The 11,430-nt window shown below is 50.8% G+C and overlaps 1 protein-coding gene across 1 annotated transcript in view; it reads left to right on the top strand.

Annotated features, from left to right (window-relative positions):
- Positions 1–10,003, top strand: part of PDIA5 (protein disulfide isomerase family A, member 5) — a 92,937-nt gene extending 82,934 nt beyond the window's left edge. The window contains exons 15-17 of the mRNA XM_011950796.1: positions 2,872–2,942; positions 9,202–9,336; positions 9,778–10,003. Of these exons, the coding sequence (XP_011806186.1) occupies positions 2,872–2,942; positions 9,202–9,336; positions 9,778–9,858 (287 nt within the window). The 3' untranslated portion in view covers positions 9,859–10,003. The remainder of the gene's footprint in view (positions 1–2,871; positions 2,943–9,201; positions 9,337–9,777) is intronic.
- Positions 10,004–11,430: the final 1,427 nt, after the last annotated feature.

The raw sequence follows: 11,430 nt of genomic DNA, 5'->3' as shown, positions 1-11,430 counted from the left end.
CCTTCCTTCCTTCCTCCTTCCTTCCTTCTTCCTGCCTGCCTTCCTGCCTGCCTGTCTTCCTTCCTTCCTTCCTTTCTTCCTTCCTTCCTTTCTTCCTTCCTTCCTGCCTGCCTGCCTGCCTTCCATCTATCCATCAGATATCAGCTCCGTGCTGTGCAGTGTCCGGGGCCCAGGGTACAAGGGAAGGAGACATGTCCCTGCCAGGCCTTGAAAAGCTCACTGTCTACCCTGACGAAACTCTAAACGTAATTCATCCAGGGCAGGGTCACTGAGTGACTCAACCTCTGGCAGAGGGCTTGCTCCTTAGAGTTTCTTCATCTCTCTTACTGTGTTTTTCTGTCCCTAAACCTTGCCCCAGGGACATCTATCTTTATCGGTGGGTTACAGGGGGAAGACTCTCCAAGGTCAAAAAAGATATCTCTTTTGACTTTTTAATAATAAAAAAATACTTATTTTTATATATAAATATAGCATATACTATATATTTTTTATATATGAAGAATCTAAACACTACAGAAATGTCAAATAGTAAAGTCAAATGCCTGATAGAGGTCTAAAGGAAAAGCAGCCTGCCCACACATTTCCTGCTCCCCTTCTAGCTGCCCCACCCCAACACCTTACGTCCCCTCACATCTCTCCACCTCCCACATCCCTTCTCCCACCATGTCTGCCCCCATATCCTGTCTCCCCAGCTTCTGCACGGCTCTTCCTCCTGCTGTTTCTTTGCTCCTTTTATGCTGAATGATCTGGTCATGGTGACTGCCCTTCTTAGGCCAGCTTGGCGGAGTCTCTAGAACTGCAATTGTCCAGCCTGTCCTCAGTCTTTGTTCCTCTTTCCCCTCTCTGAGAGGCTTCTTTGGTTTTCTGCTACACAAAGGCAGTGCCCTTTTTTTTTTTTTTTAAGCCCATATTTAAAAAAAAAAAAATCATCCACATCTGGCCCTCCTGACACCTCTTGGAAGCATCTTCATGCACTTTCTGAAACAGCCCTTCCTCCCATTATTCACTGGCCCTGCTCTTTCTTTTGGATAATGAGAAAATTAGATGCAACAGAAGTCCATTAATCTGAGGCCTAGATATTTTAAATTGATGGTAACAGGAATTTACACTAGGCTGACAGTTACCTTTAGACTTTCAATGAACAAAGAGGTTAAAAAGGAAAAATTAATAGTCAAACCAGATTTTCAGGAAGGGATGGTTATTTTCAGGCAGACTAATGCTATTATGGGCATACACCACACACAAGGGGCCTGCAGCTGCCTGCAGGAGCTGTCTATGTTAACCAGTAGATTGCGCTCTTTAAGTGTTTTGAAAATTTTATAACATCATCCCTTTATAGTGTGACATTTTCATGAATTTGAGCTATTTTTCTTTCTGTTATGTCAAATTAGTGAAGTGTTACTTGTAATTGCCATTTTAGGCTATTAAAACAGCCAGTCTCTGCCGTGAGCTAGGCTATGCTAGACACATTGCTAAGCTGTGCTTGTCTCATTTCTGATATAACCCATCACTGGCCCAGGTCTCTTCTGCTCCTTCTGCATGAGACTTGGCAAATCCCTCTACACCCCCACCCCCCGTCACTCCCCACAATGCTCTGGGCCAGCTGGCCACTCTGCCAGCCAGACCATGTGGGTGGTCCTGCCCATCTCAGGACTGGCTCAAGGACTAAATTCAGATTAAACTTGTAGCTTAGCCTTAATTTGGTTTCACAAAACCCTTTGAAATGCCAGTCATTATTATCTTATTTTAAAAAGGAGAAAGTAGATGAGCAGAGCCGTTTCGGTTCCCACCGCGGCATCTCTGCCTTCCCGAGGCTGAGGTAGGCTGGCTGACACAGGAGGTGTGGGCTGGAGCCTCCCCTTGCTCAGGGAAACCCTCCCCTCAGAGCCCTACTGCGCCCTGGGCAGTTCTGTTCACCAGTGACTGGGAAAGCGCTGAGAGAGGAGGGGGTTTTGGGTTCTGATCTGTTAGTGCTGAGGGAAGGGCTGGGTCACCCTGTAGCTTCCTGGGCTCACCAGGACAGGAGGAGAAAGTGGCCCCCACAGAGGCCCCTACCCTGCTTCTGAGACACTGAGGTCAGAGTTGGGGCTCAGGGTGATGCCCAGAACAAGAGACAGATGTTGGAGTTAGGGGCGCCTGTATAGCTCAAAGGCCTTAGGCTGCTCTGACAAGCTTTCTCCCTGGGACAGAGAGCGTCAAGGGATCTGAGGACTGTCTGGTGACATCCTGTAGCTTCTCTCCCTCTTACCCCGACCATGGCCTTCCAGTTCCTGGGTTCGAAGTTCTGGTTATTGTAGAGTAGAGGATAGATGGAGACCCAGGGACCAGGGCCTGGTTTGGCTGCTCATAGTCTAGGCTGGGTGGGAGTTGCTAGGAATGTAGAAGTTAGCAGCAAAGCATGGGCAGTGGGTGCCCTGAAATCCCCCCAGCCTACATTTCCCAGTGCCACTTCCTCTCAGTCAGGAAATGGAGAGATTTGCTATTGTCCCTGGAGCAAGAGAAGATTGTAGCAGGCTCTGAGAATTCCGTGTCTTCCTCTTTAAGCCCAAAGCTCCCTCTGCCCCCAAGATCAGACTCTTCCTCGTCCTCTGTGGAAGGAGCAGAACTATATTACAGTGACCATCGCCCCCCAGCCTGGGCAGGAGCATATGATGCTTGTGACAGGGACTCCTACCAATCCCCCCACCAATAGATCAGACATGGGCGGGAGGTGGTTAGACTGGCAAGGTTGATAAAAGGACCCTGACAGTGTGGCGGGCTGGGCTGGGGCTCCTGGAGAGCCCTCTCTGGAGCTTTCAGGAAGGGCCCTGGCCCTGCAGCCTCCCTGCACATGCATCACTGTCCTGTGTGCTCTCTTCCCCTCTCACACAGGGTGCCCACACTGTAAGAAGGTCATTCCGCACTTTACTGCTGCTGCTGATGCCTTCAAAGATGACCGAAAGGTAAGGATAGCCCTCTTCATCTCCTGATCTGCCTCCAGCTAATTCCTACACCTTCCTCCTTGTCATTCAAGTCCCTTCCCCAAACAGGGGCAGGTCAGCTAAGACCTGTAAGCAGGGAATTCCTTGGGAACCAGGACATTCTCTTTATAAGGAAGATATGGCAGGCTGGATTTATGCTGCAAAATCAACTAAAAGGGATACGCTAAACCATTCCAGCACTTACTTGGAGTAGAGGGATGGTTAAAAGGGTCATCTGTTTACTTTTTTAGTGCTTGAACATTTTTACTGTAGGATTATCATCATGCATTACTTATATAATTAAAAATACAAATTTAAAAGTCCAACAAAAGTCAACTAGAGGATGCCACGGTGGAGGAGAGCAAGGCTATATCAGTGGAGCCTCGCCCTGCCTAAGTGAAAGGCTCCTGCAGCTGCCGACTGATGAAGCATAAAATTAACAAGCTAGAGCTGCAGATTGGATTAGAGTGCAGGGCCGCCAGGTGCGTCCCCCAGGCACATCCCCCCAGGCAGCTGGTGCAGTGGGGGCTGCTGCTGGGAGAGGGCTTGTGGGACAGGGAAATACCCCTGAATTTGGGGAAGTGTGATTGACTGCCAGGCTTCGTTCCCTTCTCATCCACGCCAGGCAGTGCTGATGCAGAAGACTGCAAAGATTCCTCCCAACCCTGAGACTCAGTCGTGGGAATCTGTGGCCTAACAGGCCCTAGAAGCTGGCAGTCATGTGGGATCCGCATTCACACACACCCAAACCCGGAGTCACACGTGGGTTTACTTACTTTCCTGGGTGGAATCCCAGGTGGGGTGAGGGCAGGCTGGAAGGAACCAAGGCCAGACACAAGCTGAGCAGAGAGTCCTGGATGGTAAACAGGCCAAGCAGGCCTAGACGGAGGTTCAGCCAAGGCAGGGAAGGGGAGCTGGTATCCGTGGAACAGCACTCACAAGCACAGACAGATGGCCATCCCAGGGCTTGCAGTTTTGATCGAGGCCAACAGGAAGTCAGGCCTGAAGGTACCATCCAGACCTTGTAGGAGCAGAGATACAGGTGCTGGGATCACCTTAACGGGCCCAGACAGAGTGGCAGAGATGGGGTGATGAGAACTTTACAGGGACATAAAGCCAAAAGAAGCCAGGCTGGGGACAGGCCCATGTAGGGAGAGTAGGGACGAACTGGGGACCTGATTCCCACTTAGATCTAGAGCCCGGGACTCTCTCTGGAGTCAGGAGGTCCCGTTGTTACCCACAAGCCTTGGCTGCAGCTTTGAGGCACCCCTCACCCCCACCAGAAGGGAGTACAATGGCCAGAAGCATTTCCTCCTCTGCCTGCCCCTTTCCCTGCACTGAGGGGTGTGTGGCAGCGGAGGCTTCCTTCCCATGTCCATGTCCCTCATGGTCCCCACCCACTTGTGCACAGCACAGGGTGGTTGCTCCTGCTTGGGGGTCCCAGGATATCCAGCACGGCCTGGGCTGCCAATCCACAGGACTGGAATAGGTGCCACTCCGCATCGACGTCCATCACACCCCACCCAGAATGCTGGGTACTCTGGGCAGCAGGATAAAGGCTGAGGTGTGCCATCTCCCTGTCCCACTGGCCACTCAGGTCTCCACAGGCCCCAGGAGATCTGTGAGGATCCTGAGGCATGACTGGCACACACAGCCTGGGCTTGCCCTCCCAGCCATGTTGGAGAGCATGGTGTCAGGGAGTGTGGTCCAACTGAGGCACCTGGGGGACTGGGGAAACCCTGGAGGGGCAGCCCCATTGACGTGGCCCCTTTCTGCCCACTAGACTGCTGCTGAGGCTGCCCTATGGCCTGACCTGCATCAGTGCAGGTGAGGCCAGACTTGCCAGGCCTCCACCGGGCAACTGAGAGCCCATGTCTCCTCTTCCCATTCCCCCTCCACTGCTCCACGGGGGCCCATTTCCTTGATGCTCCCTTCCCCTTAGACACTGACACACCTTTGCTTGATTGCCTTGGACCAGTGGTGCTGTAGCCTTTTCCTGGGTTCAATCCCTCTGTCTCTCCTTTCAGCTTCCTTTATTCCAAGCCAGGGATCACCCTCACTTGCGTTCAGGAATGTACTTCATAACCTCTCTGTCCGAGGCAGGTGGCCTGCCTGGGTTTCCTGGAGATTACATTCATGACATCAGGGAAGCCAGCCATCTGGCCTGGGGGGCTGAACTTACTGGTGCCCACTCTGTGCTGCAGGCATGGCACCGTGACGACTGGGTCCCATCCTACAACTATCAGATCGGAGTCTCTGGGGGATGGTGCTGGAAATTTGTGGTTTTTAAGAGCTGGCTCTTATGCTGGCCACAGGCTGGTGTGTGGGGACTGTTGGCCTGTCCCCTCTCCCTTTATGTGTGAGGGATCCAGGCCCAGAAATGAGCTGTGTCCCTTGCCCAGGAATGTCCAGCGGGTCACTGACAGCCAGAACTGGGTCTCCTGACACCCCATGCTGCCACTTCTTAGCTGGAATTGTGGGGTTTTCCCACCCAGAAGCCAGCCCCTGTTCCTTTCCCAATCAATATGCAGTTGGTTGTTCACTTCCATTTTCATAGCCAAAGTCAATATTAGGTCCTGCAGAGATTTATTTTACTGAATCAATAAAGCTGTGTGTGGCAGCTCATATTTTAGCCGGGGAGCCTCCACCCCCTCCCGGGAGCTTACTTGGGGACTTAATCGGTTGGCACACTGATGGGGAAAGGACTGCAACGTGTTAGTGTTGGAACAGATGGTGTTATTGAAGGGGCAAGGCAGACAGGACCTGTGGTGGGCTGGCAAGCAGGTGGGGGGCTCACCTTTCACTGTACGTCAAGGTGTCCCCAGCCTGGGGCTGGGGTGGGGCTAGGTGTGAAGGTCACTCCTAGAGGGAGGCCCTGAGGCATTGGGGGCCCCTCCTCTGCGATGAGCCCACTTCACTGCTGGAATCTGGCCATGACGTGTAGGTCCTCCCGTTTATGAGGCTGGCTACTGCCTTTTCCGAGTGAAAACTCCCTGAGGACAGAGACCTCATTTGTCCTTGAACTCCCCACAGTCATGACCCCTTAGACCTGTGTAAATGTTGACTGGATGAAGGAACAATATAACATATTTGATATTTACTGAGCGCTCTTCTTCCACTGAAAGCATTACTTACATCATGTTGTCCTCACAATAGCTTGCTCAACTAGGTATTGTTACAGTGCTCATTTTGCTGAAGAGGTAGGTGATTGAATCTTAGAGAGATCATATGCTAGTTTCTCAGCCGGAGAGGGGCAGAGTGAGAATCGCAAACAAGCATTGTCAGAGTTTGAGTTCTCCCAGAAGCAGACTCTGCTCCTGGGCCCATGTGCAGGGAATTTATTTGGGAAGTGACCTCAGGAAGTTCACAGAGGATCCTGGAAGTGAGATACGAATGGGGAGGAACCAAAGCAGGTGTTTTCTGGACAGATGACTGTATGAGTCACCAAGGCTCAGTCCCACGGGAAACCTCACCAGGAAACATGACACAGAGCTGTTCCACTCAAAGGCCAAGGAAGCCAGGGTCCTTGTTCTAGACCCCCATCTGTCATTGGCCTTACATCCAGCTCCCTGAGGCTGGGAGGATGCTCTGAGGCTGAGAGTAGCAGGTGCTGTGGCAAGGGCTGGTCCAAGGGAATGTGGTAGGACGCCAGCAGTGTGTGCCCCAGGAATTGGTACCAACCACCATAGAACAAACTGAGAAATCATAGGTGTTCGTGTTGCAGGTGATCAGTGCAAATCTTGAGTTGGATGTAGGGGTGCAGGCATTTAGGTGAAATTTCAATAGCTGAGAAGAGCTTTATTCGCTGCCTTCTTTCCAAAGAGTCTAAGCTGCTGCCTTTGGGGAGGCCGCATTTGTCTCCTCTTCTGTGGAAACTGCGCATGGATTCGCCTTTACAGCTAGAAGTTGCACTCCGTGTGTGCAGCTGGCAGCTAGTTTAGGTGATTCAGAACAAGTATACATTTCTAATTTAGTCGATTTATAAAACCATACACTGTGTTTCCAACAGCTCCAGAGCATGTATACAAATTAAATTCATAATTTAAAGCAGATGCAGGGAGAGCAGCAGCCTGGAGCCATGTTCGTCCAGCACTTTCACAGCAGAGCAGCAGCTCCTGGCCCGGGCTGGACATGGGGCCTTAGCCGCTGGCTGCAGGGAAGGAGAGTGTGTGGATGCCTGGGCCCCTGGGCAGGGCCCCATAGCACCTGCCCTGAGAAATAGAACCCCACGATTTGGCCAGGGGAGCATCTGCCTCATGTTTTTAAATAATAAACTGCTTTAGAGGTGGGCTGGGGTTATCAGAAGTGTGTAGGGGCCAGTCTGGTGGCCTGGGTGAATTGGGCTCCAGGGGATGCTGGGGAAGGTACGTTTAGCCTACCTGAAGGACAGCTGCCTCTCCGCCCAGCCAGTTGTCACCTGTGAGACTGCAGGGTAAGTGCCATCAAGTCTTCTGACTTTTAAAGAGAAGCTGGAAAGCCAAATTATTATATTAAATCTTCTGGTTCCATTTCTACGGTGGAGCTAATTCAGATTTATTTATTTATTTTGTTGTTGTTGTTAAATTCAATGTGGGCCAAATAGAACAGGACTGAGAGCCAGACACAGATTGCAGGCAGCAAGTTTGTAAACTCTGTTTTATAAGTCTCACCATATAGAATGTCACGTAACTGAAGAGTAGAAGGGAAGCACGAGGGTGAGAGGGGTGAGGGTGGCACCTGGTGGCCAGGGGAGACCGCACCTTACTCTTCTCTCCAGCTGTCCATCCCGCAGCTCACCTGGGCATGAGGGATATGATGAGTAAATATCGCCATGGGGGCTGGCAGGACTGTCCTACTTGGAAAGGGGCCTTTGTCCAAATGCAAATAACCGTCAACCAAAGAACTGTGCGAATCTCGGCTATTCAACAATTTTAAATTATCTTATTGAATCACCCTCTTTTAATTTCTTCCAAGCATTCGTTGAGCTGTATCTAAAATGATCTCATTTGTTATACAGCAGACGCTTGATAACTGGACTTTGTCAAGGTCAGCATTGTTCCCCCAGCATCTAGAACAGGCTTGGCCCACGGCAGGGTGTCAGTGTGTGTTGCCTGGTGGGAGGACTCCCTCTCAGGGGAGTCTGCCCCATCTTCCGTAACACCTCTGTATTGGGTGTGGCCTTTGAGGACCTCTTCTCCGGCTTCCCTGGTGTATGACCCTCAATAGGAAACAGGTTCCTCATTTCTGCTTTATACTGTCTTTCTTCGAAAAAACAACTAATGATGAGGAAAAGCTGCCCAGCATGTGGAATTTACTAGATGGTCAGGAAGAGGCCAGTGGCCAATGTGGCAACCACTTTCTGACCAAACATTCTGATGACTTTAGTCATGCGGGGCTCCTCCAGTTTCCAGATGTGCTTCCCTGGTCTCCTCCTCTTCCAGTCTTGACTCAGATGGCGAATCGTACAGAGCGCCTTTGCCCCACTCACCTGGCACCTGGACCACCTCCCTCATCCCTCACATGGCACCGTGTTGGAATTGTCACTTTATCCAACCCCTGCCCAGACACTGAGCCCCTAATTGGGGACAGAGCTTGTGTATGGGGTCGGAAGAAGTGACTGTAATAGCAGCTGACATTTCCTGAACACGAATCCAGTGCCAGGTTCTGTGCTCATTGGCCTCACTTGAATTCTCTTATTCAGTCTTCACAATATCCTGATAGCCTAGATACTGTTATTATCCCCATTTTACAGCTGAAAAAAATGAGGCACCAAGAGGCTGGGTCATTTTCCTTAAGTCTTAATGTCCAGGCAAACCAAGAGTGCACTTGGGGAACTTGACTTGAAAGTTCTTGCTCTTAACCTTGGCACTACACTGTCCCCCAAGCAAATGTTCCAGAAATATTAGTTGAGAAATGATTGAATCCTACAGTCCCTTACAGAGAGCACCACAGAACCTGTGGTGTTTACAAATGCTTTCAAGTCATCATTTCCTTTACGATCGTCATACTCTTGATTTTAAAGGACAGCCAAAAGGCACTCCAGGCCAAGTCCCCTAACCTTACCCATCTGGAAACTGAAAACAAGCACTGTCAGTCTCCAAGGAGCCCTGAGCTGGGGGTGCTTTGGTTCAGTTCCTACCTGCCACTGAGGAGAAAAATCAGAGTGAGCCTGTGATGTGGACTAGATGTACAATCTGTATTGTGGGGTCCAGGCCTCAGCCTGGGGACACCCTATACCAACTCTCCTTACCTTGCCCCCTAGATCGCCTGTGCTGCTGTTGATTGTGTCAAAGACAAGAACCAAGACCTGTGCCAGCAGGAGGCTGTCAAGGGCTACCCCACTTTCCACTACTACTACTATGGGAAGTTCACAGAAAAGTATGACAGCGACCGCACAGTAAGTCGGGGAGAGGCGTCTGCCCAGAGCTCGCTCTGCTGATGGGCAGGGAAACTGCCACCGAGGAGGGACAGCACTGGGCAGCGTCCCAGAAACCGCGGAAGTCAGCTGGAACACTGCACCGAGAGGCCGCAGGCCCTTGGCCTGGCCGAGGCTTGACATTGCTGGAGGAGAGTCCCAAGGGCTTGTCACAGATGTCCTGTCCCCAGAGCCAGGCTGGGCTCCAGATGCCGAGGGTTTTCTCACTTGCTGCTCAGGGCTGGTGGAAGCCATGCAGACCCTCTCCGCCTTGCAGACGTCTGCCCACCTCTCCCTGTCACAGGAGTGAGCCCCTGGAGGGGCCAGGGGGTGGGGAGGGAGCGTGCATAGCCAGCTCAGGGATTAAAGCTCCTTTCTCTCTCTCTCTCTCTCTCTCTCTCTCTCTCTCCCCCTTCCCTGCAGGAATTGGGATTTACCAATTATATTCGAGCCCTCCGGGAGGGAGACCATGAAAGACTAGGGAAAAAGAAGGAAGAGTTATAATTCCTGCCTCAGAAAAAGCTTTTCCATTACACTGTGAATGATACCTGTTTTGTTGTTTCTGAATTTCCACATGTTCTGAAGACAAAGTTTTTTATAGCCGCTTATGGCCATTTTGTACAATTTTGAAATAAAATTAAACCATTTATTTGGTGGTATGATTTATTTTCATGGAGCCTGTACTAACAAAGGTGGATACTCACATCCTTCTCCTTCCACCTCTGCTGGGAGGTACAGAGCTGTGCTCCAGTGCCCTGTCTGCATGGGGGTCACTCCTGAGAGTGCCGGCCCCCGTCAGTCATTTGAGAGCAGAACAGCGAAACTGGATCGCAGAATATCCTGCTGGAAAATGACAAGCTAATGAGAAGAAATACGTCAAGATAATCAATGACTTTGGGAGGCTGAGGTGGGAGGATCACTTGAAGCCAGGTGTTCAAGACCAGCCTGGGAAATGTTATGAGACCTCATATCTACAGAAAATAAAGTTACTGGGCATAGGGGTACATGCCTATAGTCCCAGCTACTTGTAAGGCTGGGGAGGGAAGATTGCTTGAGCCCGGGAGTTCAAGTCTACAGTGATCTATGATTACATGACAACTCCAGCCTAGCTAGAAAGCAAGACCCTGTCTCAAAAATAGAAAAGTAAAAGAAAAAAAAAAAAAAGATGATCAGGGAAATTGGGATGCTCAAGCAAATGGTAACCAAACACTAGCTGCTTCTGGATCGTTGTGGTTTCAGTATTGGTGTGTTTCCTCTGTATGTTTTCCTGGAACTTTTAGGTATTTATCTTTCTCCAGCTGTTTGTCTTCTCTTCCTCTCTCCGTCCTCCCCCCCCATTCTCCCTTTAAAGAAAATTAAGTTGCTGCTTCAGAGGCATGAATGGAGTGGGGGAAGGGGGTCTCTGTCCCAGCTGCTTGCTGTGCACCCCGGATGGAGGGATGGTGTGTTCTTGAGGTTCAGATGTTAGATCTGCTCACCAGCCCCCACCACTGACCACAATAACCCCAAATCTTTAGGCCACATTTTCCATGGATGGGTGCCTCGCTCGGCCTCCTGCCTGTGTACATCTCTTTTTTGACGCACCTTTCCGGTGAGTCCTCATGCTTTCTGCATGCGTGCGTGACTGACACCCAGCCCTGTGCCCAGCGGTGCAGTCAGAGCCTGAGCACAGCGGTAACGTGTTTTGTCTGCTCGTTGGTATTTCTCCACGGACAGCAAAGCAGCCTTGCTCTAGTACCTTGTCTTTAGTTATAAGTAGCAGTCCTAGAATTGGATTCCTCCAGTAGTTCAGGAGGGTGTTGCCTAAGCTGCAGTACTTGGAAGCAACGCTCTGGTGGCCTTGATGGGGACTTGGCCTGCAGGAACAGCCCTCCCTTCCTGGACCCAGCTCGCTCCCACCTGGCCTAAGTCCTTCCTGGTGATAAATCTGCTGAGAACAGGACAGAGCCTCCAAGTTCTTCACGGCTGTGTTGACGATGGTGCCACTGTGGGTGGTTTCATTAAGGGAAATCAAGGTTTTGAGAGCCCTTGTTCTGTGCAGTTCTCCAACTTTCCAATTGACCCTCCTGCCAGTTC

This window comes from Colobus angolensis, unplaced genomic scaffold (genome assembly GCF_000951035.1).
Source record: "Colobus angolensis palliatus isolate OR3802 unplaced genomic scaffold, Cang.pa_1.0 Scaffold31, whole genome shotgun sequence".
Classification (NCBI taxonomy): domain Eukaryota; kingdom Metazoa; phylum Chordata; class Mammalia; order Primates; family Cercopithecidae; genus Colobus; species Colobus angolensis.
The sequence above is the reverse complement of the archived record's forward strand: the minus strand, read 5'-3'. Positions and strand labels throughout refer to the sequence as shown.